Source organism: Glandiceps talaboti, chromosome 16 (genome assembly GCF_964340395.1).
Source record: "Glandiceps talaboti chromosome 16, keGlaTala1.1, whole genome shotgun sequence".
NCBI classification, from domain to species: Eukaryota; Metazoa; Hemichordata; class Enteropneusta; family Spengelidae; genus Glandiceps; species Glandiceps talaboti.
Genome location: NC_135564.1, coordinates 9,645,266 through 9,670,730, shown reverse-complemented (window position 1 = coordinate 9,670,730; position 25,465 = coordinate 9,645,266). Strand labels below are relative to the sequence as shown.

General features: G+C 36.6%; 2 protein-coding genes across 2 annotated transcripts; one reads left to right on the top strand and one right to left on the bottom strand.

The window, feature by feature from the left end:
- Positions 1 to 5,403, bottom strand: LOC144447026 (sperm microtubule inner protein 11-like). Its single transcript, XM_078136892.1, has 3 exons — positions 5,056 to 5,403; positions 2,004 to 2,139; positions 1 to 1,390 (listed from the first exon to the last, which is right to left on the bottom strand). Exons 1-3 carry the CDS (start codon positions 5,324 to 5,326, stop codon positions 1,342 to 1,344), a joined length of 456 nt encoding a protein of 151 aa, XP_077993018.1. The 5' UTR covers positions 5,327 to 5,403; the 3' UTR covers positions 1 to 1,341.
- Positions 5,404 to 5,657: 254 nt separating this feature from the next.
- LOC144447025 (T-complex protein 1 subunit epsilon-like) lies at positions 5,658 to 15,190 on the top strand. The gene is made up of 10 exons (XM_078136891.1): positions 5,658 to 5,871; positions 6,500 to 6,560; positions 7,144 to 7,308; positions 7,943 to 8,141; positions 8,610 to 8,802; positions 10,825 to 11,094; positions 11,755 to 11,940; positions 12,286 to 12,423; positions 13,066 to 13,246; positions 14,070 to 15,190. The coding sequence occupies exons 1-10, from the start codon at positions 5,767 to 5,769 to the stop codon at positions 14,195 to 14,197; spliced, it is 1,626 nt and encodes a 541-aa protein (XP_077993017.1). The 5' UTR covers positions 5,658 to 5,766; the 3' UTR covers positions 14,198 to 15,190.
- The last annotated feature ends 10,275 nt before the right edge of the window (positions 15,191 to 25,465 follow it).

Below are 25,465 nucleotides of genomic sequence, written 5' to 3'. Positions count from 1 at the left end.
TCTTTATTCACAAATAAACTGCAAACTCACTCATAATACTGTGTGTGTGTGTCATTCATTACCTCTGCATTTGCTAGCAGTGTTTGGTGCATGATGTAAGCTTAAAATGCTTGTGGTACTCTCCTTAGCTATAATGTGGAAAAACATTCAGACATATATCTGTCAATGATATGACCTCAACAACTGAGAATGAACCTTATAACCAAAGTAATACTAGATACTAGTATGTATCTTGATTATCAATAAATATTGACTGACCACCTATACAAACATTATACATGTTGTAATATTATACATGAAATTCAATACAAAGAGTAAATGCAGACTAGGGTTTTCTTACATTATCTGTAAGACTAAATGCAGATAAACCTTTTCTTACATTATCTGTAAGACTAAATGCAGACAAAGGTTTTCTTACATTATCTGTAAGACTAAATGCAGACAAACCTTTTCTTACATTATCTGTGAGACTAAATGCAGACAAGGGTTTTCTTACATTATCTGTACGACTAAATGGAGACAAAGGTGTTCTTATGTTATCTGAATGAGTTTGAACTATTACTTTGGATTATAATCCAGCTGTATGCTACTTAGAATAACTCTATCCATTGAAATGTACAACCTGTTACAATTATATAGTTACTGAAACTCTACACTTAAGATTTCCAAAGAATAAAGTTAATCAAGCATTACTAACATTTTACAAATTTGGATCTAAAAGTCCAGGTGGTTTTGTGTATTAGTATTCAAATCAATGTTATGATGGCCAGGTGTAAAGACCTAACTTGCATGTAAATGCTATAAATTTGACTGACATTAGCAAGATGTTTCTTCTAATGTATATACACATGATAGCTATTCAAACTTACATTAAATTGAGGAAATCATGAAAAAGATACTTAAATCCCATGTCAACCAATCACAGGTTATCCCTTTCTGCATGAGCCAATCACAGCTTACTCATTTCAAATATGGACCAATTACAGATTGCATAGTCTTTTATAAGCCAATCACAAGCTACCAGTTCAATATGGGCCAATCACAATAATTTTATTTAATATTGGACAATCACTGGCGTGCTCAAACTCAGTAACTCCTCACCATGCTAGCACAGTAATGTTCTTTATTGTCAATCTAGCATATCGTTCTAGACTATGTCGTCCCCTTTCTGGTTCAAAGTAACTCTCACAAAATAGTTTATTTTTAAAAAAGTACAAATAGCACACATGTATTCGATGGTTCCATTCTCCGTAACCAAAAAAATGACAATTTTGTTGTTAGGACATAAAATTTTCTACAGCTCATGGAGTAGATGTGGGGTAGAAAGACCCTTATGTTCTCTTAAAACAAACTGAATTCCTTGTTTGTCAGACTCATCTCATTCACAAAACTGTTGATTAAAAAGAAGGAAAAAAAAGCATTAAAATGAATAACTTAAAGGTAAATAAATAAAGACTAATTCCCAGCTCCAGGTGGTAGTAGTTATTTACCTGATTCTGATTAATGATTTGAAGAGAAATTCAGACTGAAGCTGATAGACTACATACAAGTCAGTGAAATACCCACAGATAAAAGTCAACCTCTGCTGATCCGATGTATCAACCAATGGAAAGAAGTTGCTGAAATTTTCATTTTTGTGAAGTAAACGTTTATTGAGAGCAGCTTAGTGACTGCTTTGCTCTCCCCCCAAAAAAATAAACAAAACAAAACAAAAAACAACAACATAATGGTGCACTTTACAATGTATGTTTGCAACACTGTTGCATATTTATTAAACTATTGTATGGGCCCCTGAGTGGAAGTTTTGACACTAGCAATAAACAAACCAAGTGACGTACAGTTCAATAAACCAACCAATCATCAATGGTTTATCATAGAAAAACCTTCATGGAAATGTTTGACTCCTTCACTTCAAATGGCAAAATTTATCCATGAAAATCGGCTCTAGTATCAAACTCTAAACTATACCAAATAAAATGAGATAAAAGTAAAAGTCTACTAACCTTGTCATTTCACTGTTTATATGTACATGTCTAGGTACATGTGCCCATGGCTCTCTGTCTGTCAGTTTGTCCTCTCTATCCCACCAACCAACTGTCTGGTTTGTTGTCATTGGTATGCGATACAACCGATTGGGAGCTGGTGGGCAAAAAAGAAAATTTAATTTGAAATCTCTTCATATCTCCATAACAAAATTTTTGAAGAAGCCACTGAGGAGCAAAACTATACTTTAGGATTCAGACCATTTTTATACTCAATACACGTTTAGCAAAAAAAAACAAAAAACAAAAACGTGTGGTTCCGATACTAACACCAAATTTCAAAATAGGTTGGATAGGTAGGATTTCTTTATTTATATATTTCATCTATGAGGACCTGTTCAAATGTTCTCATTATATGTACATATGTCAACACAGACTTCTCATCGATGTAATCACACTTTCTGCACTGTACACAGAAGACATCATTTGGTACGCTGTATTCCACCATGTTGTTTTGATCACAAGGACGTGTTCTCAATTTCTTGCGTGACTTTGCAATTTGTTTTGATTTTTCAAATTTCGAAAATTCATCTCAGTTATAATGGTATATTTTTGAGTTTATGTGTTTCAGAAAAGAACAACAAAGACAGTAAAATAGAGGCAGTAGTGACATAATTTTGTGGATTTTATGACTTTGTTATTCAAAGTCTTGGTTACTACTGTGTAGCTTCATCCACTATCCTACTAAAGTATGGTGTAAAAAAAATGAAAAATCAGAAATGTATCTCAAACTGAGAGTTGAAATCACTATGGCAACTGACATTCAATTATCAACCCAGTCAATCTAAAACATTACTCAACAGTACTCAAAAACACTCACTTCTATTTTCCAAACACTAAATTTGCTATACATTATAAATATTAATTCTGATAGTGACTATAAAGTCTACAGGCTATCAATGACTTTTTATCCTTCTACATAGCAACGGATAGCCCTAGACAATTATTGAACAAACAACATACATGTACATGAGCACTTGTCATTAGAATAACAAACTGAAGGTAAACTATCATCCCCTACAAAGAACAATGTTGGCTGTTACTAAGCACCACAAATCATATGTAACCCCATTAGTTTTATTTATACAGGTTTATCCTTCACTCGACATCAACCCTGGTAACAATCACATAAATCTCCCAAACTAATTTGTCTTCAGGGACACTTATTACAATGATGTTCAACCAACTGTATCTCTTAGCCTGTCTCAAGCTATGCTAAAACTATCTACTAGCAGCAATACAAGTTCTCTGTTGATCATATTAAATCTTTCATTCCCTGATGTTTTAATTAGTGACTGAGTGTACATTTCACCAGTAGAGTCTTCAGGATAGCGACACTGTGGGATATCTAATCTGGTATAATATAATAAACTATTAAAGTTGCAATGTTGCATTGTGTTCTAGTTGCTAATTTAACATCAAATGTTGGAGTTGTTTGTTGATCATCTGAGTGAAGTGAGGGAGTGTATGTGTGTGTGTGCCCATAGACCATACACAAAAGCTTGAGATGGAATAAGAGATACAGTTGGTAGAACATTGTTGTATATTTATTTTAGTTTATTTCAAAGTTAAAGCAGGATCAATATATAATCAAGCTGTCATACTTTTTGTGCTTTGTTTAAAGAAGGAAAATGATGCTTGTGATACTTGTATGTGATAATATATGAAAACAATAATGGAAGCTGAGATGAGCCAAATTGTGGCAGAGAAAAGCAATACATTTCCAGGCCTGTAAATGTTACTCAAAATTTATTATCCACATATCAAGCCATTATGATCATCAAGTTCAGTTATTAGGCTTACATGGCATACAGGTGTTTTTCGTCAAATCTGTGTTGCATTCTTTCAGTTGTTATTTACACAAAACAGTATCATTCAATCTACTTAAAAACCAATCTAGTGTTGTGCTGCCAACTTTGACATAAAGCATTCTAAAGAAATAGTATGAGAGCTCAGTGCATTCTCCAAGGTGACTCAGATATGCTGTGAGTGTATGTTTTTATGGACATTGTCATCCAAAGCCTGAGGTACAAAACATTTTTGTCATTTGAATTGTTAGCTTCATTGTGAGAATGAGAAGAAAAAAGGCTGTGGTGATGAATTGAACCATTCTCCTTGTAAAACAGCTTATTTGCCTTTGAAGTTATATAATACAAATTGCTGTTCTATTGATTGATGCCTTCGATTTCTATTATGGCTTAAAGTAAACACAATATTATATCATATTGATTTAGATTTAGAGTGCAATCCCCTACAGCATGCAATATTTGATGTCGAGTGTATTCTGCCTCTTACATACTATAACTATTTCTTATTTGTATAATATACAAAAGATGTTTATATATGGTCTTGCCAGGCGTTACTTGAGTTTGGAACTTTACATTATAGGTTACATCAATCATGGAGATATAACGTTACAGGGCATGGTTACATATTAGATTTTCAAAATACATATGTCACTTTCTAAAGTACTAGTATATATGATAATTTTTTTTTTTTTTAAATAAATTAAAAGGTCAAAACTACGGAATTCCGTTCCTCTGGGCACAAAGTAAGCTGGAGAATTGGTAGACGTGTGCGTGTTATTACCGTTAGAGCATGGGTTCTACTTCCATTGTTAGAGCTATATAATCTTTTCACCAGAACAAAACTGTTGTGTCTGACAATTTCGACTAAATTCTAGCATACGACGTACTTTTTACCACTGGAAATATATGGTCCGGGAAAATTATAAATTTTGTCATAATTTTTTTTTGTTTATAAAACATGTTATAGTTTATAAATTCGTCTGTTCGACTGTATTCGCAACACACGCAACTGGTGGGAGAATTTCCTCCAAGCGTTGTAGACCTCATGTCGTTATTTCCCGGGAATGGTGGTGATTGATCTATACGATGAAGCACTTGCATTCAACACGGCATCATGTTGACGTTCTGGTCATTTTCACTGCTTATAAACATTCCATGTCACTGTTACCTGCTTTATAATTGTATTGATGTCATTGCTTACTTACCGCTTTGGTTTCTTGTGTGTTTTGTTAGCTGTGTTGTGTATCTGACGTAGGATCCCCTGTGTGGTTTGGCGGTTGGAGGTGCTGGTTCGATGACTCTGTTGTACTTTGACATGTCGATCGGTGGTAGCCGAGATGTTGCGGGCCGAAATGATACATGGGTGCCCTTTGGTATACTATGGATCAACGAGTACGAATGTTCCTTGTTGGGAAGTACAAGTCGTTCCCGAATGGGATCTTGGTAACCAAGGCATGTCAAATTGAAAAAAGCCATTTTGCAGCGATGCGTCTTTTCATGTACGACAAACGCATTCACTTCCGGGGTTCGATTGTTGTCACTTCGCTATTCGTTTCATGGTAACCACCTTTGTCTCGCCTAGTTTCGCAAAGCACGAGATTCCACGTTACTATAGCCTCGTACAATTTCCAAAGTAAGAAACTAAATTCTGTCGAAAAATCTTTTTTTTTTGCAGCGTTACTGTAACGAGTTCCTATCTAACATGTTGTTTCAGTCATTTTTTTAAAACGATTTTTCATTTTCAATGAACTGTAAATCCTTATGTGAAGAATAGTCCCGAACGAGGTAAATTCCGCCATGTTGAAACTTTCTGCATGATTCGTGCATGAGTTTAGCAGTAGTCAGTTTGTAATCGGCGTTCATCCAGCATATTTTGTATATATTTCAGACATCTGTGGTAACGAAAAGAAAGCAAAATGGACCAGAAAGCTGGGACGCTAGCTTTTGATGAATTCGGCAGACCCTTTATCATTCTAAGGGACATGCATCAGAAGCGATTGAGTGGCCTGGAAGCTACGAAGGTATGGAATCTAAAATTGCTGTTTCATGCAGCTCGGACAGTTGACACAAATGCGATCATTTGACATTTCGGTTATGGATTTTGCACATTTATTTTAGACTGTACGGTGTGTTACCCACACGCTGCTTATTATAATGTTGTAATGTTCTGTAGTTGCACAACATGTAAGTGTAACCGTTATTACTTCTGTCAATGTCACGTTCAAAATGTATATTTTATTTACATCTGTATTCAGCGTACTAAATATACATGATAGTCTGATCCACGCATTTGTTTTGAACGAGAGTAGTTGCATATTAAACATCGTGCTAAAATAGTGTAACATGTTTTTTACCAGCTATTTATGCGGTCGTTCGATTTTTGTCTGTCCCCTTGCCAGCTGAAGCAAATCCCATCTATACATACATGTATGTAGACTACACTTGTTGGAGCATGAACGTTTTCTGTAGAATTTACTCGAATCATACACACGTGCACGATGTCATTGATACAGCCTCTAAGGTAAACACTGTTGCATGCATCAAAATAAATTTACATAAACCAATGATTATACATGCATTATTTTTTTGTAAATTAGACATGGATATCTCAAATTGACAATTGTATTTTTATTTTTTCTTCTTTTTCAGTCGCATATTTTAGCTGGAAGAACTGTATCAAGCATCCTGTCATCATCACTAGGACCAAAAGGTATGCTGTAATACATCACATTTTTACTTAGCTTCACCAGAAAGCTAGAAGAATGTGACCATAGTTCTTAGTTTCATGTAACTCAAGTCTTTTTGAGATGCATGAATGACAGAAAGGGTTCAAATATGTAACAAGTTTCTCCATTCAAAATCTACATTTATCAGTGAAATCATGGCATGATTGAGATTTAATTTCGACATATAATTTGTGGTTAGAGCAGAAGGTGTATCAACATTTTTAGACCACTTATAGTCTATAGATTCTAATTATAAAATTCCTGAACAGTTAACAGCAATTGATGGATCTTATATCTTACTTCCCATTATTTTTCCATACTTGTGATGACTCGAGTGGAAAGTAAAAAAAATCTTTTCCAGAAGCAGAAGCTTGTTACATTGTTATTTAGCCTTCAAAAATCATGAAACTTTTTTTTTTGACTACAAATATCATGATTTGTAACTTTTTGTTTTATTTATGTTTTAAAAAATTGTTAAGCACTCAAATTACAAATATATATGTGAAACTAAAGTATTCATAATTGCAATTAATAACAAATTTATCAACTGTATTTGTCATGTGATAGGTCTTGATAAGATGATGGTAAGTCCAGATGGAGACATTACAATTACAAATGATGGAGCTACAATTCTAGATAAAATGGATGTTGATCATCAGATTGCTAAATTAATGGTGCAGCTTTCCAAATCTCAAGATGATGAAATCGGTGATGGAACTACGGGCGTCGTAGGTGAGTTTCTGCATGTTTATCCGCATGTATCTGGTACAGTGAAATTTGTCTCACTTGACATGATGGCATTTCGACACACAGGCCCACAACTTCAAATACAAAATCAATTATAGAGATGTCATGTACAGTCACAATGTAGAAGCAGACAAGTAAGTATGTTTCTCCTCAGATGGAAAGTAAATTAAAGTCATCAAGTTCATGTGTAGTCATTTTCGTAGAAGCCTGCTTCGATTGCTGCATTATTTTTTGATCTGATTAAGTAAAGGATCCTGAGTTGTGTGTGTGGTGTCGGTTATTGTTAGCCTGGAGTTGAAATGTGTCTCTATTTGTACATAAAACATATTGTGTCACATGAGTGCAATGCCAAAGTAACTTCATTTGCACTATAATTTGCTTGAATGGTCTTAAAGAAAACACCTTGTGAAACACATTCAGCATTCCCCTTTTAATGCCCAATGTTAGTATTTTAAAAACAACGCTATATACCTATAAAGACATGGGCATAGTTGTCAAAATATGCAGATGAGCTGCCATACCCTGTTAGTCACCTGAATTTTTGTGCCCAAATTCAAACACGTGGTATATTTGAGATTTGTCCTCTTTTGACGAATGTCTTTTTCTGTATTCTATCCAGTCATGGCAGGTGCACTTCTTGAACAAGCAGAACAGTTGTTGGATCGTGGTATACATCCAATACGTATTGCTGATGGTTATGATTTGGCATCTCGTATTGCGCTGAAGAAATTAGATGAAATTGGAGACTCCTTCCCTGTGGATGCCAACAACAAGGAATCTCTCATTCTAACAGCAATGACTTCACTAGGATCAAAAATGTAAGTATTGATGAACAAGCATATACAAGATGACACAACTTGTGATACAGTGTTGTTCATGCAGTGTCGTGTGCAAACGCCTTTATTCAAACTGTGTATATTTCTTCTTTGAAAATAACAAAAGTTTGGCAATAAACACCTCAAAAAATATGTTTGAAATTATAAATATTTACATGTGCATTGATGCAAGATAGTTGAACGGGAGTTGATGGGCTGAGTTCATGTTTTGTACTTAGTGGTATCAAGGATTGCACACTGCAAAAGTAGTTGAGAAAGTTTACCAACTTGTAATGGAGTCCTCGCATGCCTGTTTGTGGCAGTGAATGTGCAGCACTTACCCAGTGTTGCCGTTAAAGGACATTTTTTAAGATACATATATGCATAAACATATACATATACATAAAATCAAATAGTATGCATTCAAAGTAAGTCATGTGTTATATTTATGTTCTTTTCATGATATTTCAGAATTAACCGATGTCATCGCCAGATGGCAGAGATCGCTGTAGATGCCATTATGTCAGTAGCTGATCTGGGACGCAGGGATGTTGACTTTGAACTGATCAAAGTTGACGGTAAAGTCGGGGGGAAACTAGAAGATACCATGTTAGTCCGAGGTGTGGTTGTAGACAAGGACATGAGTCATCCACAGATGCCTAAGGTAATTTCTATGCTTAAATATATGATTTACAGCCTAGTTATCGAAGTGTAACAAGCCTAATTTGTAATGCAATACATAATGATTTTGCTAATATGGCTACCATTTTGCCATAAAGGTCAAGGTCGTCTAATTAACTGATACACATGTGACCCAGATGTGTGTTGCCGTGGTGCCAAGTTTGGTTGGAATAGGTTAATGCATGTCTTAGAAATGAAAGTGAATGATAGTGATGGACGGACAGAACCCAATGTCATGAACTTTGATAAAGGGGTTTCACATTCAAGTGTATATGTTACTTTAAACTATCTTTATCAAAATTATTTTTACCAAAAGTAGTTTCTTGTGCGGATTACAGTGCACAGCAGACATTCCAGGGATTTCCATACACAAGGCAATGATACATGTACATGTACATACCCCAGAAACAAACCAAATTTCATTGTTTGTTTCTGTTTTCATTATAATGTAAGACAGAAGGGTACACTATACCAGTGTTCTCCGCAGAGGGTTTTAGCGTATCGGGCCCGATATCCTTTAATTTTCGCCGATACGCTATCAGTTGTCCCGATACGCTATAAGATTGTATAGGGTTCGGTAAATATTGTTCATCTGTCAATCGGTCAGCTGACGCCTTTGTTGTTTCACAACGTTTGTATTGATCCTTCACAAGTTCACACATAAGCAGCAAGTAAAACTAATGAGTGTCTAATTAATTCAACTGACTATTCAACCCTCTACCACTACCAGAAAGATTTCATTGAAGTTTGCCGTCAGTATTGTTTTCGATAGGAATAAAATGCGTAAACCCGCTAATGGTAGTGTGATCGATTCACACTACGGTACAACAGTTTTCGGTAAATCAGAGGCAAAATCGGCCCATCCGTAACGTCGGTTCGACCGTAGAAGCATGTCGGAACTGCCAGATTTTGACAACTACAAAATCAAAAGATGTCGTGCCATTTTGCTATAAAGTATAAAAGTTCGACAAACGCATGAAGTTGACATTCAATGAGTTCGAGTGACAGAGTAACAATGATAACGCCGAGTATGTCTCAACCCTAGAGCATGTGCATTCTTCAATGTCGTGAAAAGAGTTAAACAGACTAATGTACCTTTCGATAAAGTGGCGATGTTATCTCAGATTATCAGTTTCATGTTCAATTTTACCCTGAAAACACGTTTATTTTGTAGTTTGACATTGTAGACTGATACATCGTACGACTACGGTGAAAGCATGGATTTTCCAAAATGGCGGCCATGACGTCACAAACTATCGCGAGTTTTTGAAGTCCTCCATAGGGAAGTATAGTAAATCTCGTGTATCACGATATTTCGGACTAAGACGATGTCTGCCGGTAGTTGTACACAAACTTTTCGTGTTTCGAAAGTCTAATTTATCTGTGGACATTAAGATTTAAATAATTTCAGCTTTCCTAACAATAATAATCAATAACACTGCTTTATGAGTTTCTTATTGGTGCTAATATTTTGAAGTAAGAAATTGGCCTTCAACTTTCCTTTGGCCACATGTACATGTACTACTTGTTTGATATTATGATGTACTTTGATTTTTTGGGAATATAATTATATGTAAATTGATGCTAATTTATGCTAATGAGCCGATATCCTATCAACAAATCCTGGGGAGAACACTGTATACAGCAGTAAGGGAATATGTAAACCCTACAGTACACACAATAACAATGAGGAATAATGTGTAATGTAGAGAGGATAAATATGGCCTGGGGAAATATGTGAATCCACTGAAATTCGAGAACATCATCCATCCCTCAAGTGCAACTGTGGTTACAAACTTCCACCTACCTGTATTTACAATAGTCTACACTCAAGTTACTCTAATAGGAAATCTCACCTGACCAAACGTTGTAACATATTTACGCTATTAAAATATGATGTCTGACATATTCAGACAAAAGCAATGTATTTGCTTCAAAACGAGATTCCAGCAAGGTAACTTTATCACTACTTACAAAATGAATGTATTTTTTTTTCAATTTGTAGGTAATCAAGGATGCTAAGATAGCAATCCTGACTTGTCCATTTGAACCACCCAAACCTAAAACTAAACACAAGATAGATATCACCTCTGTAGATGACTACAACAAATTACGCGAGTACGAGAAGAAGAAATTTGACGATATGGTGCAACAAGTTAAGGCTACTGGTGCTAATCTGGCAATTTGTCAATGGGGCTTTGATGATGAAGCTAATCACCTGTTGCTGCAGAATAAACTGCCAGCTGTACGCTGGGTAGGGGGACCAGAAATTGAGGTAAGTAGATTCATTGTAGGTGAGGTGGGTGTTGGGAGGTTATCAAAATAAGTTGATTTATTGTTCACTGGAGATGGGCGGAAGGGGGAAGCGCACATGTGTGTGTGTGTGTGGTGGGGGGGGGGGGGGGGCTGAATCAGAATTAAAGGAGGTTGATGCCCTCAGCTGTATTGTAGGACCAAAAATGTAACTAAGTTGATTGTATACTATCGTGTTGGAATCAAAGCTGATTCTTTGTCGTTTGCACAGTTGTATAGGGGAGAGTAATTAAAGAGTGTTGATGAGAACATGCACACTTGATTCTGGGGCCAAAAATAAGCAAAGTTCTTTGTGGGGGGAGGGGGGGGGGGGTGTCTCAGAAATTGAAGCAAGTTGATTCTGTGTACATTGGAGGGGGAGGACCAGTAATTGAAGCATGTTAATGCCTAGCACACTAGTGATCCGTGTGAGGGAATTAGAAATTGATGTAAGTTAATGCCATACCTGAGAATAGCCATTACTTCAGAAATGTAGCTACTCAAAAGCATACTGTCTAATATTGGTATCTAGCATACAGAAAGTCTATATAAAACTAGTTCAAATTTGTAGGGAATTTGTGTATTTTCCTCTTTTATTACAGAGCATCTTAATGTACCTTTTGTCTTGTTCCTATGTCATTAGTTGATAGCCATTGCTACTGGTGGTAGAATTGTACCCCGATTTGAAGAGTTATCAACAGAGAAGCTAGGCAAAGCTGGAATTGTGAGAGAACTCAGTTTTGGTACAACCAAGGACCGTATGTTAGTCATTGAAGAATGTCAGAATTCTAGAGCTGTTACAATATTTATTAGAGGTGGCAATAGAATGGTAAGTACAAATGTATGATAAATATCAAAGTTGAGGTTGGTGCAACAAGTCTTCCTCAACTTAGCCCAGGGTCAGTTTGTGTGGGGATTTTGACTATCGTCTCCCCTCTCACCTAGCATTTTCCTAATGACGATATTCAAACTTAAAATTAGGCATAGTGACATTCATGATTCCTCATTGGTTCTCATCACATGGTGTTTCTATTCATGTCATCTCAAAGCAGATTTTCAGATTGGGCTCGGCTGCCTTTGATATTGGCATGTCAGAGATTTAGTTATAACCCAGTTTAGAGTAGCGAAGTTTGTGTACATAGATGCAATCTGACTGCTTTTGAATTTGTTGCAGATCATTGAGGAGGCAAAACGTAGTTTACACGACGCACTGTGCGTGATACGCAATCTAGTACGTGACAATCGTATCGTATATGGAGGTGGAGCTGCAGAAATAGCGTGTGCATTGGCCGTGAGTCAAGAGGCTGACAAGGTAAGAAATAAACAAGCAATCGTTGTTGTACTGCATTTGTTTCCCACCTAAAGAATCAGGGCATCAGAGTTTAATCACTGTCCACATTAAATCCCATCCAACAAGAGACGGACAAGTTTATATAAGGACTGATACACTATTATACATCTTTGCATTTCAAACGGAATTCCTTTAGTGGATGTATCAATCGTCACTGGAGGCCAGATGACTTGCTAGATTAAAGTCACTCAGAACCATTGTCAAGCCGGGCATTTTACATGCTCCTGTGGCGCAGCACACTGATTTGGGTGATAAATTTTCATTTCTTAACAGTCAAAAGCCTTGTACATACGTACAGACATGACAGTTGATACAAATACATTCATTCACGCACACACACACACACAACATCATACAAAAGTACGCTTGCACACATTTTTGCAGGTATGGACTTACATACATACATACATACATACATACATACATACATACATACATGCTGATACGTATATACATACACTGATGCACACATACATACATGCACATACGTATATACATACACTGATGCACACATACACCAGTAAGCCCAAACTTGAGTAAGAAAAAGTTAAATGTTATGTAATGAAAATTTCTTCCTAATTTTGACTTGATTCTTTATTTCAGATTTCAACTATTGAACAGTATGCCATGAGAGCCTTTGGTGATGCACTGGAAAGTGTCCCATTGGCTTTAGCTGAGAATAGTGGGTTACATCCTATTAAAACTCTAGCCAGTGTCAAGTCTAGGCAATTGAAAGAAAATAACCCCAGACTAGGAATTGATTGTCTCAACAAAGGAACAAATGGTAAGTGTTGAAATGACAAACTCAATTGCCAATAACAGTTACTGTTGGGACAGGTTGTCAGAAAGTTTTGGCCATTTCTTGACATATTTACAGATTCCTCCTCCTGTTTGTAACTGTTTAAGAAATTACTGTCAATAGATCTTCAAATTGGTTTACAGGGCAAACTGGTTCATATACTCTTGGAAAGATATTTCAATCTTACATTTTACACAGTATCAGAAAATTCATATTTATCAATATGTCATTCTATTCCTTCATCTTAATACACTTAAATGTATTTTCCAAAGGGAATTAAACCATCATGTCAATCCTGTATTACATTATTTTGTTGGAATTGAAAAGGGGAGTAGATTAGAATTTCCCCCAGTTTAACACGTGGAGATCTGTCGCAGTTTTGTTTTTGTGTCATACACGTAGTTCATACATGTACAGCATCAAAATATGATTTCTATGTGTACACTTTCCAATGCTTTGAAGCTGTTGAAAAACATTTTCCTGAAGTAATGAAAAACTATAGCGTACAAATATTTGTTCAGAATATTGCTAGTTTGGTTCTTGATCCCTCTTGGCAAGTCAGACAGGATTCCTTTAGTGGATGTCTCAATCATCACTGAAGGCCAGATGATTTGCTAGATTAAAGTCACCCAGAACCATTGTTAAGCCGGGCATTCTATATGCTCCTGTGGCGCAGCACACTGATGTGGGTGATACAGACATTAGCAATTGCAATGTCAACAACTGTTCGTTTAAAAGTAATATTGCAGTTTTAATTTCATTGTTGGACTCTGTGTGATGTGATGATTTATCTTTTTATTTTCACCAGACATGAAGGAGCAGCATGTGATAGAGACCCTTTTAGCCAAGAAACAACAGATCAGCTTAGCAACCCAACTCGTTAGAATGATCCTCAAAATAGATGATATTCGATCCCCTGGCGACGGTGGATATTAGTCATAAATAGTTTATGATGTAGTTTGAAAAACAAGTGATGATGACTGAGCTGCAACATCATAACGCAAGACACCTTGTACATAAAGGTGATGGTGAAGGCAAAGACTATGGGAACCATGACTTTGCTGTGTGTACATTCCTTTAGCAACAGAAGAGTATCCCAAATTTCATCAGAGGTACACGGCTGGCATGTAATATCTCGTTGGAATAACTTCTCTTTCTCCAACCAACATCACTTTCATTCTGCATAGATAGTATTTAAAATAGCTCCTTCAACATTTCAAGATGTCTTCGTCCTTTTTTTTTGCAAAAGTTTAATATGTAAACAATGCCATGTGTAAGTTGTGTGTAAAGATGGTCAATGGAAATGTCTTCCATATATTAGCTGACACGCGGCAGTTTCTTATTGATGGGATCCTTATTCTGTAAGTTTCGTTCAGATTTTAAGTTGAGGCTCAAGACACAGAAATGTGTAGAAAAAAGAGTTTTAAGTAGCTCTAAATTAACTGGTTTAGCAAATCATTTGTAGTTATCAACATACAGATGTAAAGCAGAATTTGTCAGAATTCGCAGTGACATTCTATGTCATGGCTAAGTTTACCACGTTGTACTTAAAAGTTAAGCTGCTATGAAGAAAGTGACAACTTTGAACTGTATAGCATCTGAAAATCCAACTAACACGGTGTAAATTGAGTGATTGATCCTAGCACACACAGTAGCAGAGTTGTGATGTTGCGAGCCTGCCAACCACTGATGGAGCCGCCCAGTAGTAGTCATCTATAAAGTCAAAGTTCAACATTGAAGGGTTGGGTGAGGGACTGATTGTCGAACTTTGGGGCTCTGTTATGTATTGTTTGTGTTGCGTGATGTGGGGATGTCTTTTATGTCATGTGGCCTACTCTTGTAAAATATTTAAGCACAGTTTTGAATTTTTGTTACCATATTTGTACATCTGAAAATGTAGCTTTCTATCTGTGAAAATAAAATTATCACATTTTTTTTTACAAGTGTACCAAGGTTAGAGAAACTGTAATGTTTTCAGGTGAGATTGCTTGTATTGTGAGTGATTATTTTCAGGCCTTGGTTAAATTTGTAGCATCCGGGAGCGCAACCATTTTGGTATTGTGCATCCCCCTATGCCCTATGACAGTCAAGTTGTGGTTGTTGGGGGCTATTGGTAAGAGTTCTGTTAATCTGTTTATCGGTCTATCTGTTTGTCACCAGGCATGTGCATAATAGTTTCCATATTCATGCTCTAATTATTTTGTGACCCCATCAAATTAGAACAAATGGCAGTCCTACATGTAAATATATATACATGCACTGCAGAATTAAGTGTATCACAAAGCTGTTAGTTGACATTAAATGTGCTAATGTGCATTACGATGGAATAGTATTTACTTCCACAAGCCAAAATTGTGTATGAATTATTGCATTATAGTGGTCGAATGACTAGCACCGTGTATTTGCACAAAATTATTTCCTGGGTCAATGCCATAGTCCACATAACCTGGTGAGATAGCAAAACGAAAGCATGGATGTGATGGCATAATATCCATACATGCATGTCTGTTAGACCCTGATGTAACTGGCCATACACCTGGTGTGTGTGTGTGTTTGTGTATTTCCAAATTAGCTTTGCAATGAAAGCTGTGATGGGGCACCCTCACATATAGGTCAAACCCCCCTCTCCCCCAGCCCAGGCTATAGGAGGCTGGTGAGGGTGGAGCAACAGGACTTATCTTGCAGTCTCACAGTAATATGTATCAACATTTATTATGTTGCATCTCTTTGAAATGACCCAGCCATTTCGTTGGCAAATCTCGGCCCTTCAATTTCAAATCCACATTATTTTGTTGTAAAGTCTAGGTGAACGGTTTTCAATTTCTGTATTCCTCCCAAAAGTTTTCTCTCTGAGCAAACTATAAGTGGTGCTTAAAGTAACATGTCAGGATAGTTATGTCATTTGTGTAGGTATCAGGAGCTCACAACAGAAAAGGAACAAATGACAAGTAGGAGGTAAGGCCAAAAAAAAAAATATGTTTGGTTCTGGTCAGCGCGCGCGTGCCCTGAATACCCCCGCGTCGATCCTTTTTTTTCCGATAATTTTTGCTTTCCCGTTCCTTATTTACAATTCCCCGTCGATCAACACTGTATGCAAGGCTAGCGGAAAAATTTAACTCGTGTGATGGCGCACTTCTATTTGGTAACGGGTACCCTTTTCTTCTAGTACTGTTGCATACCCATAACCCCCCGTACGATATGTGTACGTAATATGTACGATGAGCGTGGTTGATGGGAATCACGGGAAATAGTGTGTTCACTGTGCTAGGTGGTAAACCGCTCACATGTTTCGAAAATGTCTGAAGTTTGAGTACGTCGTGAGCAATCGAAATGTTGATATCAATTCAGCTGACTTTCGAGGTGTTCTTAGTTCTGGTGATCGTTTCGTTCTGCCTTCTGAATACAAAGATTTTCCTGTAGCGTAAGCAGTTAGCTCTGGATGTATGCGCTACGATGTTCGACACGTCTTTCCAGCTGCGATGAGATGGAAAGACGTGTCGAACATCGTAGCGTATACAGACTGCGTATCAGACTGATGACGGACGGTGCTCGAAAGAAAACACTGCCTCCTCTACGTCCGTTGGACAGACCTATTTCTCATTATTTAACGTTACAAGTTGCACAATGACATTATACAGTGGTTGCAAGGCAAGACTCATTATTATCTTGGATGGGATTATAACTGCAAATCACTGGGCGATAAGATAAATTTGTAAATGTGACTAGTGATGATGCCCTGATGGATGATTGATCCGCATCGTACAAAACTTGCCATACAACAGTGCCAACTTCCAGAGTTGTATGACATCTTCCGAGAGCATGTAAAGTGTCAAAAATGTGTATTTACTAATTTGCAAAAAAAAAAAAAAAAAAAATTACGAAAAAAAAAAAAAACGCGCGTCGTCGCACCACTTTAGAAAGTTTACCCTGACCAGAACCAGATTATTTTTTTTTTTTTGGCCTAAATAAAGAAATTGCGCCAAGTTCCCTACATGAGATTGTAATCAAATTGATATTTATGTACAACATGATTCTTTACCCAAGGTTTAATTAGTTTCCAAAGGCCAGGTCAGACTGAGGGTCGATGTGGTGAAAGGCACCCTTGTCTTAAGCGTACTCGACACACACACACACACACACACACCACGATTGGGTCCAAAGATTTTAGTGCACACATAAAAACATGTAAATATCCACGTATAAAGAAGCTTTATTAATAAAACATTCGCAGGAAATTTAGGACTGTTCTAGCATATTATCACATTTTACCACATGAAATAAATGTCATCTAAGTCTTAATCACCGGCCCGGATTTACAAAAAAAAAAATTTCCCTGTATGTGTTATAACCAAATATATAATACGTAATACCCTTTGCGCTGTGAAAGTGGAATAACAAATCTGTTGATGCATATTGAAAGAATCTTACATAAGTATGGGGGTGGGACATTTTGCAAACCAAAATGGTATATGTAATCTAACAGTGAAATATGACGAATAGATAAAATATCCATCACAGCTGACAACAGAAAAGTATGGTCCAATGAAATATTTTCAGTAGAGTTGATGCATACTGAAATCTGTTCATATGTCGATTTGTAGACTACAGATTGTAGTGTTATTCTTGACCGCAATCGAGACCATAGATTCGTACTCCGTTTACTTCAGCAAAACAAAGGAATGAAGGAGAGAATCGTCATCAAAATATGAGACGATTTTCCGTTTGTCGCAAGACTGCCCTGTCCACATTATTGACGGCATTCTGCAATAAACTGTGGCGATACCCCAAGTATCGACGCTCTTCCTTTCTAAAGCTAACTCAATATCACTCTGCCGGCCAATCGCTTTGATACATGGCGGGACACCGTCGATGATGCTCTTGGCGAGTTCTCTTGTCTTTGAATAATCAGAAGACTCCCCTCTCTGCATGAAGTATAACACCACACATTTGTCATGTCTGTTGATAATTTCTACTCGACGACCAGTGAAGAAATGGTAGTTGTCTTTCGTGTAGTATTCACTCATTCCGGTGTGATCATAGACCATGCAGAACACTTCCAACCAATTGTATTGTTTCATGTACTTCATGATCTCGTGACCAATATAGTCCTTTTCTTTCTCCATGTTGTCATCAAGGATATTTTCCAGATCTTTCTGGATATGAACATCGACTTCCGAGCCACACTTCTCAAGAGTAGAGTACGTGCATTCGATAGCTTTCGCCTCCTTTGGTGTGTACTCTTCCAGTACATCAGCAATGCCACCCTCACCTCTCTTTAAATGTTCATGGACCATAAGCGTCACTAGGCCGCTGTACAGAAGTTGAACCATTCTGCTTGCAAGTTTCCTGACAGCTGGTATGTTGCTGCCAGGTTGTTGATAGTAGGACTCAAGAATATTATTCTGAAATTCTGCCTCACCAGTCAGACCGTTGATCAATATTTCAACTGCAAGATTGAAGTCTTGGTTGGCACCGAGCTCTAACAGTCTCTCTTTGTAACGTCCCTGCTTGTCCTTCTCGTCCCGACTACTGCCAATTACATATGCATACCCAAGACCTTGTGTTATTCTTCGCTCTACGTCTTGATATTGTAATTTTGTGGCTTCCCACTTCATCATTTTCTCCAGGTTTTTGATATCATCTCTTACCTCATCAATGGATCGATGCAGTTTTTTGAAGTTCATCATCACCTCTGCGTGTTTCTTCCCAGGCTGAATAAGTTTCGCGGAGCCAACAAATGGCGCCACTACAGCTAACGCTGGACAGATCAGCGCTTTAGTCCCAGGAATAAACACGGCCTGAAAAGTTCTGAAATTGTCCCCAACAGTCGAGACAAGTTCTAAAGTCTTCAGAGCCATTTCAAGAGTAGGTCTGATTACTGACATGGCTTGATGTGTTGTCAACTTGTGGTAGATTTGAATGCTGTTACAGTAGCTACAGGTAGCTTCTGCAAGTGTCTGGGTGTGACGTCTATGGCAGATTGTCCTACTCGAATTTGATGGCCCTGTTGTTCAGTTTATTTGAATCTTGCACGATTTGCGTGGGTGGTTACATACAATACCTACGCTGATACAAACAAAAGTGATATGATAGGTAACGTCCGAGGACACATATTGGCCGAAGGGTACAAGCGAGGCTAGTACCCACGACACAACCCGCGTAGCGTTTCTCATACACCTTTTCCTATAGACTAACCATTGATCGCTGCATGCCCCGCAAAAATGTTTCTCTTTCAATTAGAGTCCGCCCATAGACAAACCATTGACTGTCCCACATTCCCCGTTCAATATAAAAGTTGCGTTATCTAAATCTCATAACCTCTGTCTTGACCGACACTGGTAATTGAGTTCTCGGCTACCGGACAAGAAAGACAAATTGCTAAAAATAAGGCCAGACCACAGGGTGCTCAGGCTCAGTTAGTTTTGTTTGTTTGTTTGTTTGTTTGTTTGTTTGTTTGTTTGTTTGTTTGTTTGTTTGTTTGTTTGTTTGTTTGTCTGTTTGTTTGTTTGTTTGTTTGTTTACTTACTTGTTTTGTTTATTTGTTAGTTTACTTGTTTATTTGTTTGTATGTTTGTTTTTACTTGTTTGTGTTTTGTTTGTTTGTTTACTTGTTTGTTTGTATTTGTAAACAAAACTAACCGAGCCTGAGCACCCTGTGGCCAGACTACAGATATGAGTTACAAAGTAATTCGGTTGTTGACGTATATATTGCTAATAGTATTACACCTATACTCGTATTCTTTTTCTAGAATTCTCAGCACCACTTTCATTTTGAATTTCTTCTGGTGTGACCACAGGAAATCGACGTTTCTGTAATTTCTTCATGTTTATAGTTATACGTCTAGTGGCATCGCAGGGCTACTAGTATTTATACAAGTCAACACATAGTTATAGAATTGTTAGTGTGACGAAATATCAATAAACTTGGTGTCCAACTTCCTTTTTTCTTACCGCTGACCGGTATGGCTTATATTTGACTCATGATTGGCTGATGCGCTCATCTGTGATTTGTCAATCACATTGGTTACGCCTACCTTGAGTACAACATAGCTTAGAACTGACATGTTTCCAAAACACAGTCTGAGAGAGAAAGACAGATATTTTTCACTTCAGAGTAGTTTACAACTATTCCTAGTATTCAATTGAATTAAAAACATAATTTTACTGTCCACTTCTGAAACTACAATTATTAACTTTCTTACAGTATATGTCATAGTGAAAGTAAATATTCACATGACTACGTCACAGAGACGGCGATGTCACATCGATTTTCACGCTTTACTAAGTTGACTGATACAACCTTTGACAGGAGACACGGGACAGTAAACATCACACTACAGTTACATTTCATCTTTACACATTTATGTAGGTTTATTTACCGTACATGAGGTACAGCTAATATGGGGGGGGGGGGGCGCTTCTCTTCAAAGCTTTCGCGGTTTCGTCAAGTACTATTATTGTGTTTAACAAGAATGTTTATGCTACTATACTTGTCGCTGTAGCTAAATTGTTGTCCATACAAAAATATACATGCATCCCCTACCAGTTCCCACCAATTTTGGTAGCAGAGTCAATACCAACATAGTGCAGGGAGCCCTCTAGTGGCCGTATAAATATAGTTCTATTCAAAGCCTTTTTTCCACCTGTTTTGTCCAGTCGACCTACTTACAAACATGTAAATAAACGAAAGAAACCTTTGCTTAGTATGTAGATATGATGATAGGACAAGTTAACTTTATAGGAATGACCACCGACATGTATGTATGTATGTATGTATGTATGTATGTATGTATGTATGTTATGTATGTATGTATGGATGGATGGATGGATGGATGGATGTATGTATGTATGTATGTATGGATGGATGGATGGATGTATGGATGGATGGATGGATGGATGGATGGATGGACGGACGGACGGACGGACAAATGCATGTATGTATACACTCCAGGGTAAATTGGCCAAAATCACAATGGATCAATTTACTTGAAATGTGTAAACGGGAAAACATATCTTTGCTAAAAGTGGATGACATCTACATATTAGAATTGCATATCGACAAAGAGGTTTCATTAACATTCAAATCAACTAGCTCTTTGTACCATACATACAAACAGCATAGTTTACAGCAACATTTATCAGATCTCAAGGCAATGTCGTCACAGGGGCGAGTACTTCTGGATGATCGGAAAGACCAACCACACCTTATCAGCCGTATACCTGAATAATCACGACATCGACGACAAACTAACATCTTTTAAATTTGTAGAGAGAGTCGATTACAACTACTCCAGTGTGAAAGCCTCCGATCCCTGTGCTACCTAACTACATATACAAAATCAAATCTGTCGACATCCATCTCAAACAGCATCCCATATACTCAATGGTTGTACCCAATTCCTGAAACGTTATCAACAAAGGCATAACCGAACAGTTAATATAAGAAAATCCTAGATAGTAATGCTGATAATGAGACATACACATACATTCTGTTAAAACCCACACTGGTTGACTCGTGAAAATGAAATGAAAATTTAATATTCCTAGTAAATAAGTTATGTACATTGTACTTTGTATTCCTCAGTAGCTAAGTATTAAGATGTTTTCATATAATATAACTATGATACCTATGTTGAAAATTGTTGTCTGCGCTTATATTACCAAAATGACAAAATAAAAGTAATTTTGGAAGTCCTTCATCATTCACATAGATACTACAGCACATATTGGTGTCATAGTTAGTTTCTAAAAGAAGGGGACATAAATTAGTGAAACTTTTCAAACTTTTTTTTTTATACATTCTGGTAAGAATTTACCGGTAAAATTGTGACGCCATACCGTAACAGTGTTTTTTCTTACAATCACTAGCTTTCCAAAACAGTAACATTATTCTTCCAGAGCTTTTCAAAAGAGTTCTAAATTCTGAATTCTTCCTTCACACCATTCTTGCAATATTAGGTGAAAATACCATTTTCAGTAATGGGCATTGTAATTATGTATTATGACAAGAGCCCTATATTTCATGATTGAACTGTCAAACGCATGTTATTTGAACTATGAGGCTTTTTAAAGTGTAGCAAAAGGTTTTTAATTTTCTGATTTACGCACATTTATGTAAATATTTAATGGTTCTTTTCTTGGTCATTATGTAATAATATTGCAATTACTCTAAGACTTCTTTAATTATAAGTATCAAAACATCTTAGTGAATTGAGAATAAAGCAGAATGGAAGCAAGAAATATAAATCACTTCATCAAATTATTCAGTATTCAGTATGAGTAAATAATTCAGTATCTATATGATAGTAGCCCATTGTAGTATCTCATGCGTCTCGCATTAGCATAATAACATCCCCTTTTAGTTACATTTGGTAGAATATGATGGTAGTTAAAATGATAGGTCGTTTAGATATGTACTACAGTGGCACACTGTAATTTATGAAAGCTAATTGATAACAGCCCATATGGTGACCTTTGGTTACAGTTATAGACACTTTAATGTAATTAGAAGTTTCCGCACATAATCTAGAACGAACGCAAACATCCATTTTCTTGAGGCAACACTCACCACAGGATGTAGCAATTCAGAGAGACACTAATTAGAATTCAGACTATACAATGTATCGTAACAATGTTAAGTGTAAGTGTGTCACCATAACTTGAAGAGATTAGACTTACATTATATTACCTTGAATCTGCCGCTGTACATAACATTTGAAGAGTGTATGTGTTGACACACTTACTTGTCTTAATTTTTTGTTTTCTCAATTTCAGGCTGCTGATAAATACTGAACTGAACAGAGATTTAGTTGCCATCTCATGAACATTAACCTATCAAAGTTTGTTAGTTCAAAATAGCATCATCTCATGTTTAATGAAATGCGAGGGTCGTATAATGGAGTCAATTGTTGTGTGTGGTATAGTAAATAGTTATTTATATTCTAGTTCTTTTTACGAGCGTTCTATAATCCGAAGAATGTAGCTGAGCAATGGCTTACAACTCGGCTGTATGATCTACAGTTATACAAATAGTTATCTCTATAGGTTTGCGCTAATAAACCATTGTAGCCCAAGAAATGTTCAGGCCTGGGGCAAGAAGAGGAACAAGATCATACCACATTCATCATTTCATGACACCTATAAAGTTCTTTATGACCCGTTTCTCTAGACAGAACATGTTGTGGAAGGCACATCATAAAATATAGCACATGGACCTTTCTTCTTTGTATATTTTAGTCTCGCTGCTGGCCTGGCAATGTCCGCACTTCCTCCAACACCATGATTGATGATTGTACGGCCGAGTAATTTCTCTAAAATACGCGGGTGTTTGGTAGCCTTCGACCATAAGCATGAAAGAGGTCAGTTTGATATGGAGTACGTTATGAAATTGGTGAAGGGTCAAAATACTGTCATATTTTGCAGACACAGGCAATGCAAAGTGCAGCCCCGTTAATCAAATTACAAGCAAAAGTACGACCCTCTCATTGTGCAATTTGGCGATGATATTAAGACCATATATGAAATGCAGAATTGGCCGTAAGCTTGTATTTAAGTTTAGCCACGGCAATATAGCCAATTTATGGTATTAAGTCAATGATGATGCGTACAAGCATGCAGATGCCAGATGTTCCGAGTACTATTATGCAAAACTGTGCAATTCAAAAGACGTGTTTGTGTCGTAATTCTAGGTCAAAGAGAAACAATTATTATAAAGGTCTATGGGACACTAAAAGTCCCAAAAACTGGCCTCTAGATTTGATTTTGTCTTGTATTGACAAGGAACTATGTAATCTATACTTTGAGAGTCAAATGCTATTTATAGCTTAGATATAAAGATTTCTCTCAAAATACACCAAAACCTCAACTCAAAAAATCTATTCGTCTTAAAATAAGTTCAGCAGTATTTGTCCAATAAAACGGTAATATACAACATTCAAGAATTAAGTCGTATTTCTAAGTTCAGAACGTTATTAAGGAACACGCATTTGCATTCTAATAAGACTACAGGTTTAATCTTACATAAAGTTTGAGTAAATTGATGTATCTGTATGAGCACGCAACTCGATCAAGGGATAGCTTTTTAGAATAGTATATCTAACACCTGTATATAGTTATGTACCTTAATCTAAATAGACATATGAAAGATAGCCGCGTAAAACCTGCCATTATGTAACTATTATTGGTAACATGATACAGCTTTTTAGAGCTCTGCTACTTACATTTAGTTAACATTGTGTTTAACTTTTATAATAAGTCTTAGACTTTTATTGCATAACCAACCATTTCATATTATATCTTAAGTATCACGAAGTCATCCGAAGACTCAATCACCATCTTGGAAAGGCTTACCTATGTGTTTTTATAAAGTGGCCATGTATGTGTATATTCAGGTTTTAACAAAGACATTAATTAGAAGGACCATCACAGGATGGATTGAAGTCACCGGAATAGTATATAACATTGATTGAAATCACAGTTTCTTGTTTCTATTTACCAGTGATAGGGAAACTTGTTTGTAGTAAAATCGTTGTTCGATCAGAAAGTTTTAAACTATTGTTCAATATCACTTCAACCCCATCCTCACCATTGTCCCCATTTTAAGATAATGGCACTCACAAAGTGTTAAAATGCATTCTGTTCACCAAATGTGTGTATCTAACACCGTACCAGTAACGAATATCCATATTGGTCATACATAAACATATAAATTATATACGTCACGGAATCATGACCATGATGTCGACAAGCATTGATCACATTACCCCTCCTGTACTACAAGGTCAAAATATTTTATATTTATATATGATAAAATGTGATGGTAACACAAGATTGGCTATTTGCACATTGATACAAACGTAATGTTAATGAGAGTATAATTTATCATACTTTTGAACATACATACACTTCTTAGTTTATTTTGATATGGTATATTACAGAAATAATAACTTTATGACCATGCTCATAAATAAAAAAATACTACAACTGAATGAAAGACGGGGTTTTTCTAATTGTTGTGGTCAAAGGCAATTGTAGCATCTAGTGTTGTATAATACTATTAGGGAGTTAATATTAGTATCAAATTATGTATTCATGAAAACAGTCCATTCATAGTATGGTGGTGGTGGTGGTGGTGTGTATGTGTATGTGTATGTGTATGTGTATGTGTATGTGTATGTGTGTGTGTCTGTCTGTCTGTCTGCCTGC